Source organism: Podarcis cretensis (genome assembly GCF_951804945.1).
Source record: "Podarcis cretensis genome assembly, chromosome: 6".
NCBI lineage: Eukaryota > Metazoa > Chordata > Lepidosauria > Squamata > Lacertidae > Podarcis > Podarcis cretensis.
The window spans coordinates 67832614-67855567 of NC_137175.1; the positions used below are offsets into that span (position 1 = coordinate 67832614).

The 22954-nt window shown below is 42.0% G+C and overlaps 1 protein-coding gene across 2 annotated transcripts in view; it reads left to right on the plus strand.

Moving 5' to 3' along the window:
- The window catches only part of ST6GALNAC5 (ST6 N-acetylgalactosaminide alpha-2,6-sialyltransferase 5), a 145224-nt gene that overhangs the window by 56840 nt on the left and 65430 nt on the right, over positions 1-22954 (plus strand). For both annotated transcript variants that reach the window (XR_013840399.1, XM_079982579.1), the window contains exons 2-3: positions 9986-10186; positions 11458-11739. Coding sequence is in view for 1 of the 2 variants with exons in the window: in XM_079982579.1 (XP_079838705.1) it covers positions 10172-10186; positions 11458-11739 (297 nt within the window). In the remaining variant the exon portion in view is untranslated. The remainder of the gene's footprint in view (positions 1-9985; positions 10187-11457; positions 11740-22954) is intronic.

The following is a 22954-nucleotide window of genomic DNA, read 5'->3' on the forward strand; positions in this document are numbered from 1 at the left end:
CAGAAAAGATAAAAACATCTTAAAATAAAACAACATAAAAATAAGCATGGTGAACGAAACAATGATTCAGCTGAGGGAATGGGACAAACAAAAAACAAAACAATTACTGCAGTTATTCATATCATCGGAAATCTGGGGAAGCAGGTGATAGAATTCTTCATAGCATTTAGCAGAATGATAGCAACTGATTACATGAACACAGCCCTGCCCTTGAAGAGAATATCTGCTGGCATTTTCCAATGTGGCACCTTTTCATCTTTTGACAACCAAGCTGCAAATACAGCACACAACATTGCTGTCTGAACCATGTCCACTTAGAATTAAGTTCTATTGAATTCAATGGAGCTTGTTCCCAGATGAATTGGGTTAGGATTTATAGTTTAAATCCATCTTTCTTTTAAAGGACTCTAGGCTGGGCTATTCCTATTTGAAACACAGTCTCCCTCATCCCAGCACCTCTCTATTTCTACCCTATACAACACTAAATCCCTTCCACCTGATTTCAGATTTCAGAACCTGACACCACCATGAGATCTTCTTTCTTCCGTGTGTGACAGAAATTGCACGGTTCATGCTTAATCCTGTTTTAAATAGTATTTTTGGCCTTCTGGCCTTCTGTGATGATGTCTAAGATCTTCTTTATCCATCACACACCGCTATAACTCTTCCTATCACATACAACGTCCCCTTCGTGATTCACATTCTCTCTTCCTATTTTAGTGTCCTATTTTCTAGTGTTAAAAAATAGCCTTTGTTCAGTAACAGTGCATATTACAAACACCAAAAAAGAACAGCACAAACCGTTTTTGTCATTTGAAAGCCCTGCAATAATTAATTAATTAAATGTTACCTCCGCATACCTTTTAGTTTAGCTCCTTTGTGCTGACACTCTCCAACACAGCTGGGTGGCACTTTATTTTTCCTTTGAGTCTGGCTATTTTGTTTTCGCCCAGTACAGTATTATCTCCTTTATCAAAGTAGCCAAGGAAATATTGCCGTCTTTGGATAATGCTGAGGAATATCTGTCACAAGGCACTCTTCAATGAAGCCAGAAAAGACCAGGAAGCTTTCAGACACAAGCTGGGCAGATTCCCTCTGGCACAGTCACTATCTATGCCTAGGAAGGGGAACCTTTGTGGCCTGGGGGGTCATGTCTTTATCTCTCTCCATGCTGTGGACCAGGGGTAGGCAACCTAAGACCCGTGGGCCGGATGCGGCCCAATCACCTTCTTAATCCGCCCCGTGGATGGTCCAGGAATCAGCGTGTTTTTACATGAGTAGAATGTGTGCTTTTATTTAAAATGCATCTCTGGGTTATTTGTGGGGCATAGGAATTCATTCATTTTTCTTTTCAAAATATAGTCCAGCTCACCACGTGGTCTTAAGAGACGGTGGACCAGCCATGGCTGAAAAAGGTTGCTGACCCCTGCTGTGGACCAACTTTGACAAGTGGGTGGAACCCACTGATTTCCCTCTATAAGTATTCAACACCTACAGGCATTGGTGTTGATCTTGTTGGAATAATAATAATAATAATAATAATAATAATAATAATTTATTTATTTATACCCCACCCATCTGGTTGGGTTTCCCCAGCCCCTCTGGGCGGCTTCCAACAAAATATTAAAATGCAATAGTCTATTAAACATTAAAAGCCTTCAGATGTTTTCTAAAAGTCTGGTAGTTGTTTTTCTCTTTGACATCTTGTGGTCACAGTTTTGAGAACGTGTATGTGAAGAAACAAAAAATTGGGAATCTGAAGCCACGGCAGGAGATTTTAGTTCGCTATTTGCCTGCACCTTGACTTCCCATGCAAACTGATATGTACCCATGGATCTCTTGGTTATTGTGTTTTACACCTTGGAGAGATCTAATGCACATGCACATTTCTTTGCACATGTAGACATTTAAATGATTGGGGACCCTGTTGCAGGTGAGATGAAGATTCATTTCTATCAAGTACCGGTATTCCCCAGGTCTTGTTATTAAGCATAAAGCCTGGCTCCACTGATGTACCATAACCAGGGTGTACCTGATTGTTACTGATGGAAACAATGCAATATGATACAGTTGTATCCCAAAGTGACTCATTGTCCCCCTCTGCTGTGCTGATATGGCTCCAAACAGTCCTGCAAGGCTGATGTACATTGTGCTATGTCCACATTTATGCCAACCCTGGGAAATCTACAAGTTTCACATTTTCACTATCTGTGTTTTATGTATCACACTGCTATTTGCCTGGGATACAAAATAACTGGATTTGTTTTACTTAATCCTATGCCTCGCATCTCTAGTATGAGGAATATATGTTAATTTTGCTTTCAGATTATGGGTGTGGGCTCCTTTGGAGGCTCCTGGCATCAGTGGCTGTCATTGGGTTGCTCCACTAGTCAAAAACCCCAGTATCTAGTGTGGCGATTGAATGAGAAGGAGAGTTCCTATCTATACATATTAGACAGGAACAAGTGTGGGGTTACTCCCTGGACACTGCAGACATCAGTGGCTTACCTCCATGTTATCCAATCAGCAACTGTGTGTTTCCACACAGTAGTCTCATAATCTGGAGCAGTAGTCTCGTAATCTGGAGAACCGGATTCGAGTCTCCGCTCCTCCGCATGCAGCTGCTGGGTGACCTTGGGCCAGTCACACTTCTCTGAAGTCTCTCAGCCCCACTCACCTCACAGAGTGTTTGTTGTGGGGGAGGAAGGGAAAGGAGAATGTTAGCCGCTTTGAGACTCCTTAAAGGGAGTGAAAGGCGGGATATCAAATCCAAACTCTTCTTCTTCTTCTTCTTCCACGGTGCTGGCTGGCTGCCCCCCTTCTACAGCTGCTTCCTGATGCTTACAAGGCAAACTTCTGGCTCTTTTGCTTAGTGAAGCATCTTACTGGCCACCACTGACAGCTACAGTACATAGAAGACCTTCAGGCCCCCTCTATCCCATAAAGCTAAATCACACCCACCCTACAGTATAAGGAGAGTAACTATTGATTCCTTAGCTGCCTTTGCCCCTTTACCTCATGCGTACAATCTCTTGTTTGTGAGAAGAGCAGCAATATACTTTTGGCCAAAATTCAAGAGCAGAGTTATCCAAGAGTTGCACTGCTTTCTGTCACATAGATTCCTCTTGCTTACAAAATAAGTACTCGTGCATGTGTCAAGACAATAAAATAACACCAAGTCCCTCCAAGCATCAAACACACACAAAACTCAATGACAAAACAAAAACAATTGCTAGGCTGATTTCGAAGATATTTGATGGGTCTCTGACGTGCCCCTGCTTGGATTTCACAGAAACAGATCCACTTGTTGTCAGTCTTGTGGTTCAGCCTGTCATCGTAAGTGATGTTTGTGTTTGTGTAAGTAACAGCAGGAGAACTCCCTCTGGGCTATCAACTAATACATAAGGCACCGAAAACTGCACCATAATATATTTTTATCTTTTAGTCCTTTCTCATGGTTTATTAATGCCTTCTTCTATGCATATTAGTTAGATGAGCCTACCCTTTTAATGCTAATTTTATTTCAAGTGCAACATTGTTCTAGAATATTTCTTTGACAAAATAAGGGGCGGGGGGGGGGGGGACAAAGACAAATGCAGACCGCAAATCACAATCTGCTACAGACAAAGCACTGTTTATAATCCCTTCTTTTGAACATCCCCATATATTTCTGAAACAGCTGTCCAATAATTTGCAAAAATTGCAACATTTCACTTTGCTTTTATTAATTCTGTAGCATTCCATTAAATTAGCTAATTTTCTAGGTGGAGAATTTATTCCTTTGTCTTCAGCAAATTTACTTAAACTCATACACATACACAAATGCAAATATCTGTAGTAATAGGAAAAGAATAGGCTTGCCTTCTGAACTTCAGTGACATCATTTATTTATATTCAAAATGTTTAAAAAGGAATGGCCTTATCCCAGATGTTTAAAATGCAGAAGATACGACTTTGTTAAACCAGGACTATGTTTTTGAAAGAGACAAGCAACATGCATATTGTTTATTCACTGGTGGGTTTCTTCTATACTGCTTGAAAATATTTGTTCTCATATAGCTAATACCTTTATGTATACTGCCTAGAATAAGGAGAACCCCAAGAAAAGAAATGTACTAAAATAGCCAAGTCAGCAGATCTTATCATGCTTTTCCCCCCGTGCATTTTCATTTGCACTTCTTCCTTCTCGGCAATATTTCATTCTTTAGCTGTTTGCTTCTGTCAGAAGTTCAAAGACAGCCCAATTTCATAAAAGGGAGATAGTATTGATTGATCCAGCATATTGTTTCCACCACCCCCCTTTTGACCAGTTCTTGATGCACATTCCCAATTTTGAAAAGCATTTCATGAATCAGTGTGCAGTTTTTTAAAAATCTATAGAATGAGCTCATTACCATGCTAGTTGCTGAATGTTTTCCACTGGTTGCGTTTGCAATGCAAAGCTGATTTCACTAACCTTTTATCTCTGCAAAAAGGAAAAAAGGTAATCTATAAATAAAATATACAATGTATAGCTCAGTCGGTAGAACATGAGACTGTTAATCTCAGGGTTGTGGGTTTGAGCCCCATATTAGGCAAAAGATTCCTGCATTTGCAGGGGGTTTGGACTAGATGACGCTTGTTATCCCTTCCAACTCTTTCTAAACTTGTAAGAGGCCCAAGAGACTTATTGGGATGTGGATTCATAGATTGCATCCCATAGCCAACTGCACCCCCAGGTTGATAGCATTGGCCAGTATGAGCAGCTCCCTCCATTTGCTGTCTTAAGACACTCTTTCTCCCTGATCTCTCATAGGCAGACTGGGCTCCTCCACTGTCAAAAGTAGAGTGTTTCCTGTCTGTGTTCTGATAAACTCCTTGTAGGTGTAAGCAATAACGTCATAGCTTGTTTTAACTCAGTTCTATGTGACCCCACCCTTTGTCTTTCTGCTTTGCTTCCCCAAAATACCAGTTTATCCCCCCACTCACTAAAAACAATGAAAAAGAGAACAAAATAATACAACAATGCAAAATGCTGCAACTGTGAAGGATTTTTCTCCCTCCATAGTTTGTTGGGGGTTTTTTTAATATCATAACAAAATCATCTATAGCTTGGTGATTCCACATCCATTTATCCTCTGATCTCCCCTGTTTTAATGTACATTCAAGTCCCACAGAGAGGGGATGGGGCAGGGTGTGATCCCATCTAGCATAGGAAATTATATTATAAATACAGGTGAGCCAGAGTAATATATGTTGCCCCAGAGTATTAGCACCGTTAAAAAACACAACAACCTGAAAATTAAAAAGTGCCTCACAGAGAGATGCAAAACAGTTAAACCTCTAAGAGAAAGATGTCATGAAAGGAGGAGAATGAAGTTGAACAGCTGTAGACTCTGCATGGCAATAGCTTGAAGGCATTCTGAACGCAGAGGACAGATGCTGACAGGCTGACTCTGGGATTATTATGGGGAGAACATTTGCATGCTCAAAAGTGGAAGCCCTGGTTACTCAACGGGAGTACTGCAAACAAATATGTCCATTTGAGCAACCACGAACAAGGACAGTTTTTTAAATATATAATTCATATCTTGCACTGATAGCGTCCAGATCAAGGTAGCACTCTATTCTGTCTTGGTCAGAATCCCACCTGGATCCCACCTGGGCAAGCTGGAATGTATGCAGAGGAGGGTGACCAATATTATCAAGGGTTCTGGAAACTAAGATTTGTAAGGAATGATTGAGGGAGTTGGGTTATGCTTAGCCAGGAGAAGAGAAGACCAAGGGGTGATGTGATATAGTCATTTTCAAATACCTGAAGGCATGTCCCATGGAAGATAGAGTAAGCTTGTTCTTTGCTGCTCCAGAGGGCAGGACCAGAACAAATGTGCTTAAATGACAAGAAAGAATATTCCCACATTAGGATGAAATTTGTGATGGTAACAGCTGTTCAACAGTGGAATGGACTGCTTCAGAAAGTGGTGGACTCTCCTTTACTGGAAGTCTTTAAGCAGAATTTGGATGACCATCTGTCAGAGATGATTTAGCTGTGATTCCTGAGGTGCAAGGGGTTGGACTACATGACTCTTGGGGTCCCTTCCAACTCTACAATTCTATGATGATTCTATTAACACATAGCACCACTGAAACTGCTTTGCTTTGGAAATATTGCAATGGTGTGGTTGAATTTTACAAAACAATTCCGCAATTTTTCAAAAATAAAAAACCCACCAAATTTGTGGACTGATACATGGTGTGTGGGCTGATATATGGTGATCATTTTCAGATATGGTGGCATTTAGTGCATGCACAGCTATATATACTTTGTTCATAGTATAAAACGCATCACACAGGAACTCACATTACATATCCTGTAACAGCCCCAAATTTACACCATTTGTGGACATACGTGTAGTGATCATTTTCAGCTATGTCTGCTGTGCCATGCTGAAACAGAAGCATCATTTTAACCAATTGTGCATGCAGACATGTGTGCAATACCACATGCCTCCATGTCTGAAAATTATCACTATATATTAGTCAGTAATTGGGGTAAATTTGAAGATTCTCTCGAAAATGACATGATTGATCAAGTGTGCCATTGCACTACTGCCTCTCAGAGGCACTGAGGAAGAAAGGCAGGCTGGAGCAATCACTCTGGAACTTGCAGCAGTTCTGAGGTTAAAAAAAAAGGGCAAGAAGATCCCAAGATCACCTTCACTTCAAAAGCAGCTCTGAAGTTTGCCTGTTTCTTCTTGTGGTATCAGGGCCATTACTCAGTTTAAAAAACCCAGTTGGGCCTGAGATTCAGGAGTTCTGAAGAGTGATGGATTAGTGTCTCAGAATCGGTCACCCCATCCATCACCACTAGTGTGCCTTCTGTTAGTGCCAAAAAGTCATCCAGACAGTTCTGGGCATTGCGGCTTTCTCCCGCTATGACTGTCACCTTAATGTTACCACTGGAGCTGATAAGATCTGGACCCACCTAGTGCCTAAATGACAGACCAGCCAGGAATCCCAATTGCACTTCTCTGATCTCCATGAATGGGATGGATACCAGTGTTGGGAGCGAGCCCAGTCCCTCCACAGGCTTGCACACTCCACCTTTTATCTCCTCCTTGGCACAGTTGCAAGAAGGCAGCAGAAGCTTTTGCTTCTGATGTTGATTGATTAGAGTTCAGCATTGCATCCAAAACCTAAACAGTGGTTAATCGTAGCTATGATTTGTTGATGCAAATCAGATTCATAAATGATGGTATGAAATTGGTTTGTTCCAACAAACCATAGTTAAGATTAACCACCCTTTGCTGAGTTCAGGCGACACAGCAAGCTTCAGATAATCTCAAATAGAAGCAAAAGCTTATTAACTTCTCCTCCTCCGCCGCCTGGATGATGGGGACCCAGAGAGTGCAAGGCCCAGGAGACATTAGACTCATTACCAACATGATAGACTATGGCACCTGTAGTCCTCCATATGTTGTTGGACCCCAACATCTATCACTTCTAGCAAGCCAACGCAGGTAATGGCCTGGGCTGATGGGATTTGGCATCTAGCAGCATCTTGAGGTCCTTAGGCTCCCCATCCCTGAACCTTGGCTTTTCATGACACCTGAAAGCAGCCAATGTGGATCTGTGACATACAGTTCTTAATACAGTAATGGGTAAAATGGATGTCAAGGAAGATTGCTGATCAGAAACTATTTGCATAAGGGATAATGGGTATAAAGCAAGGAGTGATTATTTATGTCTCCTTTGCATTTAAAACAAGAAATTACAACTGCTATGAATCACTTTGCACTGAATCTAGCAAGTTAGTTGAACTCTTATAAAAATGCTTTATTGACTTGTTCCAAACTCAATTAAGTGTTTATGAACTCAGTCTATTCTGCTACTTGCTGCAAATTTAATTATTTTTGTGAAATGTGTCTTGTTCATTTTTCCATGTAATACATATAGGTGCACACCAATACTGTAAAATAAACAGCTACAGAGCTAAAAAGCTTAATTTTGGTGACTTTAAATTGAAATTAGGTTAACTTGGCTCTTTTCTAATTGACTTTAAAAATTTCCCTTGATACACTATGTCTACACATAAAAAACCACTGTAGAATTTACATTACACTATCTGTTTGTAATAGTACCTGTCATGGCTGCCAAGGGTTATGTCTATAATCATCATGGCAATCTAATTAAATATATACGTATCAGACAACTGGACATGATTCAAGGCAAGCTCAACACTGAATTACAAAATTTAGATGGGCCACTTAATCAATAGACTCAGCAACTAGCTCTAGCTATCACCCCAACTCATAAGCTTGATGGCTTGGTTAGACATACTGTGTAACAGATGTCCAACATACATCCATGAGCCTTAATCATAAATATGATGCTTTCATTTGGCATGGGATATAGGAAAAGTTTCCCAGTTGCCAGCAACCTGCTTGCTCATAGCAGGGGGGTGGGGAGTACTTTTAAAATGCATGAGCTGTCTTTTGTAGCCTGTTACAGGAAGACTTGGAAACCACCATTAATTTTGCTTTAAATAATCCATCAAGATGGTCCTTTGTTTTGATAATCTGAGTTTCAAGTGAGACCACATGACAAAGAATTACCAAGACCTGATGAAGTTCTTTTCATATTGCTTCTCCTCTCTATTGGTTCTGTTCAGTTCTAAACCACAAATTGAGTAAATGGCAGAAACAACAACCCAGTGCCGACAATCTTCTTTGAAATAAGATAAAATGTGTTTACTACCTGATCGTTTTAGTATTGTACACTTCTGATAATCAGTTTTACTTTCTTCTTTTTTAAAAAAAAATCCTTAAGTGCTACTTTTGCAACAGACTAGTGATTGTATTTGTTCCACCGCTAGTCCATGAGTGAATTAGTAAAGATGAAAAATGGATTTCAGAGACAATTTCAGCCTTGAAAAGATACCATTTGCAACTATGGATAGGTTAGCTTGCTGTTAGTTTTCTCCTAAATACTGAATAGATATAGGTTAGATGGGAATATATATATTACAGTGTGATGGTTATGTGCAATTTGGAGAGAATGTGAACATAATTAAGACGTGCATATTATCTAAAGTATCATAATGTCATTTTAATCACTTCCTAAGAAAACAACTTGAAGGGTGCAAGGAATGTGAGCAAGGAAAGTGTGAAATTCAGTTTACTTTACTAAAAATTTATACCATTGAAATTTGAATCATTAATAAAGAAGAAGAAAAAGCCCCAGGGAAAGAAAATGGGACACATAAATAAGCAAAACCGTTTTATTAATAGAGAAAGCTATAATCTAAAATTAGTACAAAGCAAACATTTTAAAGATTATATTAGGCTATGTGATATGAAAAGCAACCAAATATGCTTTATGAATGACTGGAAGGAAGGTAGGATATGTGCTATGGATAACTGGCTCACAGACATAAGACCTAGAAAACATTTAAACTATGAAAAGATAATGGAACTATTCACAAAAGAGTTGCTTGGAAAACATACAAAAGCCTAGTGAGAGATAGAGAGACAGAATTAATGGCCAGAAAACTACAGGCACTTAGGTCTTTAAAAAGGAAATGATTAGGTAGAGAATAGTGCCTAAAACAGGAATTTTGAAGAAGATAATTGCCGGTATTATCAGCCTGCAAGTACGCCTTGTATTTTTTTAATGCATATATAATTTATGTTGGTCAGGAAAGGATCATTCACTGATCGAATATGCCATTGTAGACTTTGTGAGTGCAAACTTAGGATGCCTTTCCCCGTCTCCTGGAGCGATCTTTTCCCCTCTACACAAATCGAAGAAAGTAGGCATCTGATTTTCACCTAGGGTTAATAAAAGCTAAAAGTAAACTTAAAATTCTGCCTATGCTGAGCCCGAGAAGGAGCTGTGAGCCGGCGCGGCTTAGGACCCAGAAGGCCCCGCCAGGCGGCAGTTGTGTAGATCACTGGGAGACTCTAAAAGGGTCCAGTTTTAATTCTCTCTCTAATCTCTGCAACAGCCGCGCTTCCCACAACAGCTCAAGGTTGGGCTGATCCCGACTGTGGCTTTGGATTTTTTATCCCCGCTCCCAATCCCCGGCGGAAACCGCATTAACTAGCTCCTTCGCAATGGAAACCCTCGAGGAAAAAGTGGCTTCAGTCGCTCGAGCCTGAGATCGCGGTATCTAAAGGAGAGGGGCACGAAAATGAAGACGCTGATGGTAAGTCAGTTTCGCAGGAACTAAAAATGGTCCCAGATTACGCTCCCCCGCCTCCGGTCCTTAGGGACTGTGAAGCGAAACCACCAGAGCTGGCTGGGAGTTGTAGGGAGAGACAGAGAGACAGAGAGACCCCAGCCTTCCTTTGGGTGATTTCAGCCTCTGTGCAGCTTGCCCTATTTATTTATGGGCATTTTTGCTCCATGGGCAATTTTGCAAGGGGGTCTTTGGCTGGAACCTTGTCAAGAAAGAGAAGCAAAGGAACTTCCCGCCTGCCTTATTTTTAAATAGCAAATAGGTTCACATGCCATGATGATGGCTGTTGGTGTTCAGCTGAACCGACTTGCCTTGCAAGGAGGGATCTCGGGCGCTTAGGGCAATAATCACGGACAGGCATTGCTCTCTCTCCCACCTAAAAAACTGCAAAACGTGGGAGCAGTGGGAATGGCAGCGAAAGGGTAAGCCGGGAAAGTGAGAGGAGGATAAGAGAGAGGGGCTTAGCAAGGCAGAAAGCAGTGTGTGTGTGTGTGTGTGTGTGTGGATGGGGGGGGGGGTCAAATTCAGGAGGAAGCTGCACTTTTCAAGAGGCTTCTCTGCTTTGGAACTTGCAGGGGCTGGAAATAGACGGTTCCACCCCTCCCCACCCCGGCTTCTTCCGCCACCCCAGAGATTAAAATGGTAGCGCTGGGTGGCAGCCGCCCGCCCGCCCCAACCTGCAGGGCTCTCTCCATGGAGAGGAGACCCAACCCCTTCCAGAAGAAGTTAAAACTTGCAAAGGCTACCAAGACGCGGAGCTGCATTCTCCTCACACCCACCCGCATCCCTGCCATAAAAAAAGGACGGGAAACTTGCAAAAAAAGGGGCTGCCTCACATGAGTTAGGCTGGCGCGGGTGCGGAGAGAAAGAGAGAGAGAGACGCCGAGCTTTTATTGACAACAATCAGAACTCCTCCAACAGTGGCGGGTTGCAAAGGCGAGGCGGGAAGCGGCGAGGCGCGCGCGGGGCGGGGGCTGGTGAGGCGGGAAGGAGAGCGGCGGGGAAGCGGGAGACCTGGAGGGGCGGCGACTGAGCCGCGAGGGACCCCGGCGACGGTGCTGCCGCCTGAGCCGCCCGCGCGCAACGCCTCCTGGCCGCCGCCGTTTCCCGCTCCGCCATCTCCCCCACATCCGGCCTCGGGCTCCGCAGCGCTCCGCTCGCCGCCTGCCTGGTGGGGAGCGCGCTCTCCCCTGCGCACGGCGGGTTCTCTCAGCGTGTCTCCTTGTCCCCCTTTTCAGCGCCATGGGCTGGCTGTGTCTTTAGCGCTCACCACCATGTGCACTAGCTTGTTGCTCATGTATGGTAGCATCGGAGGCGGAGGCGCTGGTAGTGGCGGCGGCGGAGGAGGCGGCGGCAGTAGCGGCGACGGAAGCCCGAAAGAGCAGAGTCAATCGCAGCAGCAGCAGGTGGCGGTGACGGCGAGCCAGAAGCCGGAGAGCCCTCAGCAACTGGGCGGCAGCGGGCAGAGGCGCCTCCCCGACCGCCCCTTGGAAGGCTACATCGGGGTCCTGGACCACAAGGTGAGCGCAGGCGGAGAGGTGCGGGGGGAGGGGGAGGAGGCGAAGGGCGGACAAGGGCGCGGAAGAGGGAGCTCCTCTGGGGCCCTTGGCTTGGGCTGACTGATGAAAGTTCTCCGGGAAAAAGGGGTGTGTAATAGACATTTCTGTTCCAGGAACTATGGGGAAATAGCATGGGAGTTAAGGTAAGGGAAAGGGACCCCTGACCCTTAGGTCCAGTCGTGGCCGACTCTGGGGTTGCAGCGCTCATCTTGCTTTATTGGCTGAGGGAGCCAGCGTACAGCTTCCGGGTCATGTGCCCAGCATGACTAAGCCGCTTCTGGCAAACCAGAGCAGCGCACGGAAATGCTGTTTACCTTCCTGCCAGAGCGGTACCTATTTATCTACTTGACGTTCTTTCAAACTGCTAGGTTGGCAGGAGCAGGGACCGGGCAAGGGGAGCTCACCCTGTGGGGGGGATTCGAACTGCCGACCTTCAACCTTCTGATCGGCAAGTCCTAGGCTCTGTGGTTTAACCCACAGCACTACCTGCATCCGGGAGTTAAGGAGCCACGCTCTTCTCAGAGGCACTGAGAGTGGAGTGCCCCACGGACATACAGCCCTGTGGGATGTTTTTAGTGATCACATTGCCATTCAAAAGGCTGCCCTTTATTCCAGGGGCAATCAATCCAAATTATTCTGTAGATCGCTTTGGATTGCTTTCTGTGGGGAAAAAACAAAAAGCAGCAAATACATGTTGTTAACAATAATAATGAATTCACATAGAATCCTATAGAAGGGACCATAAGGGTCATCGAGTCCCAACTTCTGCAATGCAGGGATCTTTTGCCCAACGTGGGGCTCGAACTTATGGCTCTTGAGATGAAGAGGCTTGTGCTGTTCCAGCTGAGCCGGTTTTATTTTATTTTATTAATATTGCCTGATGGGATATCTCAGAGCAAACGCCACATACTGTCTATTGCTCGTTAAGAGAGAAACGTTTTTTTTAAAAAAAATACATACTTAACATATTTTGAAGAACGAATGGAAAATGTATAGAATTAATCAATGTAAAACTCAGTAAAGGATAATAACAGAAAGAGAGAGAGAGGAATGTTTCATTTGGTGGCTGTATACAGTGGGTGGTATCCTAACTAAGGCTGCAATCCAAATCCCACAGGAGGCGTTGGATTGCATGAAGATGTTTCCCCTCTTGTTTTTGCTGACTCAACTAGCTTCCCATGTGTGGGTGAGCAGAAGGCCTATTGGTGTCTCTGCCAGCAGAAAGCCCCCAAGTGGGGCAGGGTAAGGCTGAACTGGCTGGATTCCCAGCTGATTCCACAGCCAGTGCCAACCAGCACAGAGCCTAATTTGGGCCCAATCACTGTGCCGTCTTCCACTGTTGCCACCATGAGTGGGTAAATTCAATGGGTCTGTTCCCTGTATGGCTTAGTCAGATACCACCCACTGGTTTCACAATTGGGAAGTGTCTTAACAGGGAGTTCTGTTACACTGGGAGCTTTTCCAGACAAAAAAATTTTGGCATGGCCTAAATTATCAGACTCAAACAGATAAACAGGCTTTAATCACTCCCTTTTGCAGAAGTGTTTTTGTGAAAAAGGCACTACCTTCAGAAGGAATTCCTTCCTTTAAAGTAAGCTTCATCTGCCAGTTTGTAGGTCTGCCTGTAATGGCCAACTTCTGCTTCTTAGCAGATCAAAGTCTCTAACATTGGTTTTGAAGGCTTTGCAGACCCCACAGAATCAATATTCTCAAGGGCAAAAGAAAGATAGTTGGCTTTTTTAAAAAAAATAAAAATGGTGCATACAAATTTCAACCTCTCCATTGGGCCTTGGATAAATGATACTTATGATGCAATGCTGTGCATGCTTTGTGTGTACTATACAAACCTATTTGCAGAAGTAAAATTTGGTGTTGTAGTTAAGTTCAGAATGACACTCTTGTCAGTAGTAATATTTGCTACCGAGGATACTTTCAAGACTGATAGTCTTTAATTGCGTTCTGAAGCAACGCAATTGCTGACCGGGGAGTTTGATGGGTGTGGGTGTGGGTGTGGCTGGAATGTGGTTTGTTTGGTTGTTGTTGTTGTTTTGCTTTTGTTGTTTTTAAGGGATGGCATCCAATTTCGTTGCACTTGTGCAATGTTGCACTTGTGTAATGACAATAAAGAATCTATCTATCTATCTAAAGCAAAGGTGACAATAGTATGGTTTTCTTAATGCAGCAAGAAGTGTGGGAAGAGGTCTCAAATTATTGTGGTATAATGGGATTTAAATGTATATTATGTGTGGAAAAACTGGATAAAATATGTGCACAGAAGCACATGCCTCCTAGGACTTCACAGTAAATTCTTAGCCTACGAAAAGCTACTATGTCACCATGTTCACTTTCAAAAGCTACTATGTTCACTTTCCTAAGAGTAGCACCCATTGAAAGTACACAGTCAAAGGGATTGTACTGAGCATATAGATAGTAATGGAACATTTGAGGTGCACAATCCACCAGCAGGAGTCTTGGGGTGGAATTCAATGTATCATTAAGGATGGTATGCATGAGCAGACCATGGTCTGCTAGTGCAACGGAACTTTCTCCCCTCTGTTCCCCCTAAGTCCCCACCTCACCCCCTAAAGTTCCAGGGGTTTCCCCAGAACTTTGGAATAGGAGGCAATCTGGATGGTTAAAGATTACCATTTTTGCTCTGGAAGGTGAAGTAGTTGGATCAGCGGTATGATCACTTTGTTCTAAAATAGGCTGTCCAAAGGTTTCTATTCTATATAAGACGGTGGAGATAGGCTTTCTTTCAAGGCCACTTACCATGAAAGCTTGAAATAGCAAGTTTTTACTTTTAAACACATCACAATTTAATCAGAATTAATCTAACATTCTAAAAAGCATTGCGTGGAGGGGAATAGGCCAAATAATCAAGTAACCAGTTAGTGGGTAAACTATCTTGTGTTTAGCATTAATAGGTTAACCATGCAATCATGTGCATGGATATGCAGAAGTAATTCCTACCCTTCAGTTTCCTGGGACTTGCTGTCTAGAAGTGTGCATAGGACTGGTTAAGTATCCAGTCGCTGCATCCATTTACAGAGGAAATCTGGGGGTTCTTTCATTAATGTAACAGTTCCTCTTGACCAAATAATGCAAGCAAATCATATAGTGTTGGGAAACAGCATTGCTTGAAGGAAGAATCACAACAAACCAGTGATTGGTTTGTGCATGCTCACAAACTCATTTTGGATTCTGCTGTGCGCAGGAAAAAAACAATTGGCTTTTTGTATGGATGAACCAATGCACAGTACTGCTGAGAGCTGGGAACAAATCACTACTAGCCTCTATTGACAACTATGATTCAGGATGTGAATGCACATCCAAGAGAACAGAGAGGCTACCAGATCTTGGATGAGGAGGATCAGTCATCCTGGTGTGAGGAGGCATGCTGCTAAAAAAGATAAGAAAATATATGTCTACTTCAGATTGATGCTCAGCAGACAAGCCTGAAGGGTCAAATGACATGATAAGCCATTAGTTGTACATATAATCCTTGTGGGTAGTTCTGGTTTCCATAAAGGTCATTGATGTTACCATACAGTTACTCTACAACTGTTCATTTTTTAAAAAACAACCTTGAGATTGAAGCCAAATATCTAGATGGACAGCTTCATTTGCATATCACATCAAACTAGCCTTTACCAGTCTGATGCCCCCCAGATGTTTTGGCCTACAACTCCCCCCAAGTTTGGACTACAACTCCCATGCATGAGTTGTAATAGAACATCTGGGCAGTGTTAGGTTGGCAAAGACTACATTAAACCATAGTTAAAATGAACTCAAGTTTAATGTGGATGAGCAGTGTTCAGTTCACGGTTTATTGCAGAGAAATAAACCACGAGTTTGTTTTGTCCCCAGCAGAGCAGGGAAGAGAAATTTGGGAACTCACATTAAACATCATTCAGATGTTGTGTGTTCTGCTTTTTGTTCCCAGCAGCATTAACTATTTCTCTAAGCTTGAAAAATTGCATCACCGGTTCATTTCATTCTGATGATTCTTGTTTAAACTTTCAGTGTGCATTAAGTGATAACATTCTATCTGTATCACAAAGCAGTGGAACAAAGATAGAAAATGGTACCTTTTGCTCCATGCCAGATTGCTAGTTTCTTGCAAGCAGCTGTCAGTCTTGACTTGGCACCAGCTCTGTTTGTAATCCCTTGAAGTACTTTATCCCTTATTGCTACTAACTATGTATCAATCAGCTCAACATGTTGTGCATTTAAAATTCCACATCATTATGTATTTACTGTGGGAAAACATAGGAACATCTTATTGAGATACTTTTGCTCTGCTTTTTTTGGGGAGGGGGATAGTCTGACTATAAAGGTGTGAAGCTTTGCCCCGGCAAAAATGCTATTTGAATGTGACCAGAAGGCTGGAATTAGGCATGTTGGACAGTTCCAACAAAAACAGACATGGGAGCAGAAATTGCCAATGTTCACCTATTCATCCCATGTCCAGAACAGAAATCAGTCAGCGAATATGATCAGTATTCACAGTTGTTGCTTTCACTCTGCAAACAATACGTAATTGATTACATTTCCCCCCATTTCCATTGCATTTCCTTTGTATTGAAATGAATGGGGTGGAATAACACGATGCCAACACGTAATTAATTACATAATTACGCCACAGTGGACAGTCAGACAAATAATATAGGTTTTTGCAGGAAACAAACTGCATTGGAACAGAAACAGTGCTGCATGTTATGCATACAGAGCAGAATAGAAAGTGATGATTTCCTACATCCCTGGCTAGAATGCCTTATTATTAAGGCCCAGTGATGGTCTTGAGATGGTAAATGGAGTAAAGAGATGTGCTGTGGTCAGAAATATTCTCACTTCTCTCTGATAGAACTGGGCGCATCGGTAGCAGTCCATGGAGCAAGCCAGTTTGTGGAATTCAGAGACTCAGAAAGGGAATTCAACACAAGCAAGGTGGCAGGACGCATAAGTAACAGCAGCAAGATGAAGTAGCAGCCTCAGTTTACTGAGACCTAAGAGCAAGGCTGATCCCTGAGGTTCTACATAATGTAGGGGCTGGTCCCCATTTCTCTTTCTGCTGCTGTGTGGCTAGAATTTAATCTCAAGCACTTGCTGCTAGGGTGGAAAAGTTCTATACTACTGTCCTCCAGCAGCAATAACTTATTTAATCAAAAAGTGCAGTAGTGCTATATATATGTGAACTTAATCGGCTAGTTACAGCTACTCAGCCTCTGGCCACATCATACATCCTGGGCATAATGCTATCCTACATAAATTCATAATCTTTGATGCGGCTTACTCATAACCCACACCTGCCCACAAGTATGGGAGCATACTAGTCACTAGAATTGTAAAAAGATCAAAAGGTTTAAATTGCCTCAAAAATTGACAACTCTGCAAATGCATCAAAATTGCCAAAAAAATTATTTTGCATGAGTATTAGCTAGGTCTTCTGTCTCTGTGTAGCACAGATGTCTTTTACTTACACACACACACACACACACACACACACACACAATACCCCCAGTAAGAACTAAAGCATGTTAAGGAGACATAGCTGGCTTTTAATGCGATCAGCTGAAATAGAAATTCCTTAACCCAATAGCATTTTGCTGAATGAAAAATGTGGGCTTTAGCTTTTAGTATCTTTTTGTCACTGGCTTTCTGCTTTAACCTGCCCTGCATTGCTCAGTGACACATGCAGATAATGGTGCCCATGAAACAAAGGTGGCATTGATATTAAGGACCATGGTGTATTAATTTAGCTCCTAATTAGTGTAATCAACTCAACTGAGCTTTGGTGCTGATATAAGCTGATGTGACAGCACAAAGGCCACTTTCAAGGTGAGGCTGGATATTGCATTGTCTTTGCTTCTGTCCTACACAGGGTCTCTTCATTTCCTGCTCTTCCTGTTTAATTATGGAATAATTATGGAATGTTCTTATAGAGAACACTATTAAAAATGGCCAACATTCTTCAGCAATCTTACATACAGCAATCATGTACATTTCTCCTCAGAAGTATGTAAGAGTGGATTCAATGAGCTTACTCCCATGTAAGTGGCTACAGGGTTGCAGTCTGTATATTTGGAGAGAAAAAATCTTCACATTTATGTGTGATACAGTGGCTCTGAGAGAGAGAACTGGGATATCTTTTTAGCAGCACAGTGGAAACCTTTGGGGCAGAAAAAAATGGGTGTGGGCTGTTCAGCTCTGTGGTGCTTTCACAGCAGCATTGCTGAATAATGCCAAAGGTTGCAGGGCCAGCCCTAACATTAGGCAGAGTGAAGTGCAGTTGATTGCCTCAGGCAGTTAACTTCCAGTGTCATGAAAAGGAAATGAATATATTATAATGTTTTTTTTACTGCCATAGCGATGGACTTATGATATTTTATGTCTCAGGTGCTAAATGGCTTGACTGGCCTTGATTTGTGATGTGGCAGGGATGGAGAGAGGACACCATTTTCTGCTTAGCCTCAACCAGCAAAACGTTTTGAGTCAGCCCTAGGAACCTGAAACGTTGCAGCTGTAGAAACGATAGTTCTCTTGACTGTGTGATTCACAGAAATGCTAATGCAGTATGTAATAAAGAGTAAATGCTACGTGGTTTTTTTTGAAGCAGCATTCTTAATTGCAGTATCAGATTGGGTATTTTTGTGGAAGGGAGAAGGCATCTTCCTATCGATGTTGAATCAAGGGAAGTTGTAAAGAGAAAATATATACTGTAGCACAAGTGGTAAAGGTGCATTTAATAGACTTTTTTATGCCATCTCCTTTTTGATAAGAAGACTTAACAGCGTGACTTAGGAGTTTTGCTCTTCTTAAGGTCCTATGGAAGCACTAGGGCAGATGGAAGATGTAGTCAAAACAGCTTGATGAAATAGGCTATTTGATAAGAAATAGCCTAGAAGACGGAGAGGATACTGTCTCACAGCAAATTATGAATTGTGAACATGCCTTGCTTATTTCTTATAGACTGTAAAATTTGCCTTGCCAGCCATGTCAAGTAACCTCTGGTTTCCAGTCTGTTCAAGTGTGTTATTAGTACATGTTAGATTTGCTCTGGTTTTAGTACCCATAAAATAAATATTTTTTAACATCCACCCTTTCCCTTATATTAAATTTGAATACATTTTGCCCTTTGGTTACAGGAAGGTCAGGAGTAGATGAAACAGTTGTAATAACACTGGATAGCACATTAGTCCTTGCAGTTCCCTCTAAGGGAAAATAAAATCCAGCAACCGAAGAGCTGTGGAAAACATGTACATCTATATATGAGGCACAGTGTATATAGGGACCTTTAGGGAAAAGTGTTGTACTTGGGAAATTGTTTAGTAAGAAATAATCAGGTATAAAAGGACATAGCGCTTCTGGAGATGGCATTTGTTATCAGGAACATGTTCTCCTCCGGTCCTCCAAATAGTGATAAAACATTTTGCCCTGTTGCTCGCGGCTCCAGAACGTGTTTCTCAACTTGTTTCTCCTTATTTCTCTTTTCCTCTCTTCTGCCTCCTCCTGCCTTCCTACACAACTTTATAATTTCATCGTCTGTGTACAAAACCTCTCTCCTGTTCCGGTGAAATTCACCTCCATTATGTTGCAGGAAAGCACAGGATAGCTTTTTTTAAGCCTGTGGCCAGCATTTGCCTTCCTTCTTTTTTATTATTTTATGCCGGGACTCTTAATGTACCAAGCCAAAAATGTAATCCTCCAGGGATGTGATAAACCTCCAGTTTTTTCTCCCTGTCAAGGGCTGGGATGGGTTATGTTTGGCTTAGTGGATAACAAGTTGCACAGGTCTGTTATAAATACAGACCTTATGAACTTTCCTTATTTCTTCCAAAGCTCCTAGGCTGCACAAGAATTCCTTGATTGTGACCCAACAGACCAGTGATGACCTCTAAGCTGCATTCTGGATTATTGTCACAAATTGCTGCTGGCCTTTGGCAGTTGCAACTGTATAGTTAAAAGGGATGAAGACTTGAAACTACAACTAATCCAGAATGCAGCAGCTAGACTGGTGACTGGGGAGCAGCTGCCAGGACCATATAACATTGGTCCTAAAGGATCTACTGGCTCCCAGTACATTTCCTAGCACAATTCGAAGTGTTTGCGTTGACTTTAAAAGCTCTAAATGGCCTTGCTCCTGTATACCTGAAGGAGCGTCTCCACCTTCATTGTCCAGTCTGGACAATGAGGTCCAGCTCCGAGGATCTTCTGGTGGTTCCCTCACTATGAGATGTGAAGCTACAGGGAACAAGGCAGAGGGGCTCCTTGGTAGTGGCACCCTCCCTGTGGAATGCCCTCCCATCAGATTTCAAACAGATAAACAACTATATTTGACTTTTAGAAGACATCTGAAGGCAGCCCTGTACTTGGAAGTTTTTAATGGTTGATGTATTATTGCATTTTTAATACTTTGTTGGGGGCCGCCCTGAGTGGTAGGGGCGACCCAGTCAGATGGAGACATGTTGTTGTTACCAAAAATGCAAGAAATTGTATGAGTTTTGATTCATTTATTAGTTGACGTGTTTCAATAAAATCGGTATTTCTGAAGGAAAAAACATGCCTTCTTTGCTTTTAGACAATGCTTGCATATTTCATAACATACATCTTCTTTAGAAAAGCATTTCCCTCCTCTTACAGACAGGATGTTGCTTGCCAATTTTTGCATGTACATGTATTAAAAAAAATGAATAAAACAGCTCGCCAATTAATCAGGGCATTCTTATCAGTTTTTCTTAATTAATTAAGCAAACCAATTAATTGCTGCTGCCCTAATGAAAGCATCTTGTTGGATGTGGTGATACGTGGAAGGGACACATGCATTAACCTTCTGATATTTTCAGCTCCTCTTGGTAGCAGCTAGGGAGATCATATTTTAGCTTTTGCTTGTATTTCACAGGGTAGCATTATTGTATTTATTTTCAAATATGACTTCATTTTCTGTGTCTCTTAAGGTTTTGTGTGTGTGTGTGTGTTATGCATGACTGCATTATGTCTTATTTTTGTTACGGTAAGTGAAAAACAGTGTTTTCAAGAATAATTCATACTTTTAACTTTCTCTTGCCATGATAATCTTGGAAAATCTAACAGATGGGAAGGGAAGATTAATGCCACTTGAAAGCCGCAGATTTAAAGGAGGCTACATTAAACACAGTCTCGGAAGCTCTTAACTGACACTTTTAAAAATTGTTCCATGTGCTGAGGTGAAGTCCATGGAAATTGTTTGGGTTGGGGGGAAGGTGGTAATCTTAGAGAATATTTAAGGTAATGTGTCTGACGAGTAATCTGAAATTGTGTGTTCCACCTAGATCCTGATACAAAGGTAGTTTTATTTTTTGTGTGAAATCAGAATAATTCTTTTGAAACAAACTTTACAAAGTAGTATAATTTTTCTTCCTATCCCCTCCCTCACCCCGCCAGCTAAATATTTCCACAATGGATGTAATATTTGCATCTTGGTCTCTAGAGCCATATTTCCCTTGTCTTTATAAGTAAAAGTATAGAGCATTATATTATACTGTGTATATTAAAGTTGTTCTCCATACGTGAGAAGTTTTATGCACCTTAAGGATAAAGTTAAGCTTCTCTTTCAAGCATGTTACTATGACAGGAGTGTTAATCTTCTACTGTCGCAGCCAGGGCTTGCTGTGGTCTTAGTCTAAGCAGATGTAAGTGCAAATAAATTAAAAGGAATCAACCTCTCAGATATTTATGTTTTACCTTATTCTAAAGAGCCAAGGATAAAAAGGGGGATGCTGTACCAGATATCCTCTATAAGAAGGCTGAAGCTTATACTTAGCTGCATCATAAGTCCTTTTATGTCTCTACCTTTGGAAGATGAAACTAAATTTTCAACAACAACAAAATCCATGAAAATGAGATGTACACTTGGGGACAGGAAAATCATAACACATTCTGCTTTTCCCTAATTAAAATTCCATGGAGTTGTCTCCAGTATGTTCGTGTTTTATTACATCAGTAATTACTCTTACTTTTTCCTTCCAAATTGCACATTAAGCCACTAAGGAAGAACACATTGCAGTTACAGTGAATATTTGAACAACGTGTTATAATATTCACACAACCCTTCCCAAGTTATAGGAGTGGTTTGCATGAAAATGTTAGATATAGAGTTAAAGATTAAGCTTTCAATTTATATACATAATAGGGCATGATATAGTGAATGTTTGCCTTCCTTAGGCATATGTGTATTGCATATTTAAGGCTCAAGTGAGTAAACATAGCATTCTTACCTGTAATGACCCATTCCATAACTTCTGTGTCTTAAAATTTAATTTTCTTTAAAGATGACACCTACAAATGCACCAGCATTGCCCCCCCCCCCACTACAATGGAATATCTGAGGAACTGGAGCAGTTCTGATCAACCAGGCCAACAAGTGGACAGCTCCTCTCTCTTCCCACATGCACACATAGAGATGGATCACCTACATAGGTATAAATTGCAAGGGATTTTAAGGAAGTCACCCAGGTGGTCCCATGCAGTTTGTATGTACATGCAAGGTAACTGATGATCCTTCTCCACGTGTACAAGCAGGGACAATGGAGTTGGAGATAGCCTGCTAGGGCTACCCTCAACCTACCTGAAAACCCTAGATTACGTTGAAAATTGTTGTGTATGGTTGGGTGGTTTTATTTTGTTCTGAACTGCTGTTTTGCTTGTTGTAACCCTTCCTGGGACTTTATGCTGAAAGATTGATAAGGAAAATGATGATGATGATGATGATGATGATGATGATGATGGTAGTGAATAGGAAAACCTGCATACACAAGAATTTAATTGTTCTGTTGTAGGATGTATGTAAGATTTCCAGCCTTCCAATTCTACTGGGCTGCAAACTCAATGGCACATCATGGGTGTAATACCTTTTAAGATCTCCCTCGCCTTCTGTTAGCTTATCCTATGGGTTTTCCCAGTGCCCTTTAATGGAGCTTGCACAGGCAGCGAGGGCCAGCCTAGGCTGTTCCTTCAAACTGTCTTATTATTTGTGGTCCACAACATGGCATGCTCAGCAACTGGCGCTCTCTACTTCCAGTTAGGCAAATGTTCTGAAGGCATGCAACCCGCTGCTTGTCGCTCAGTCATTCTCTTTTTACTAACTCTTCCAAGGCTTTGACCACAAGGCAGGTGCACAAATGTTAAGGTGACCCTG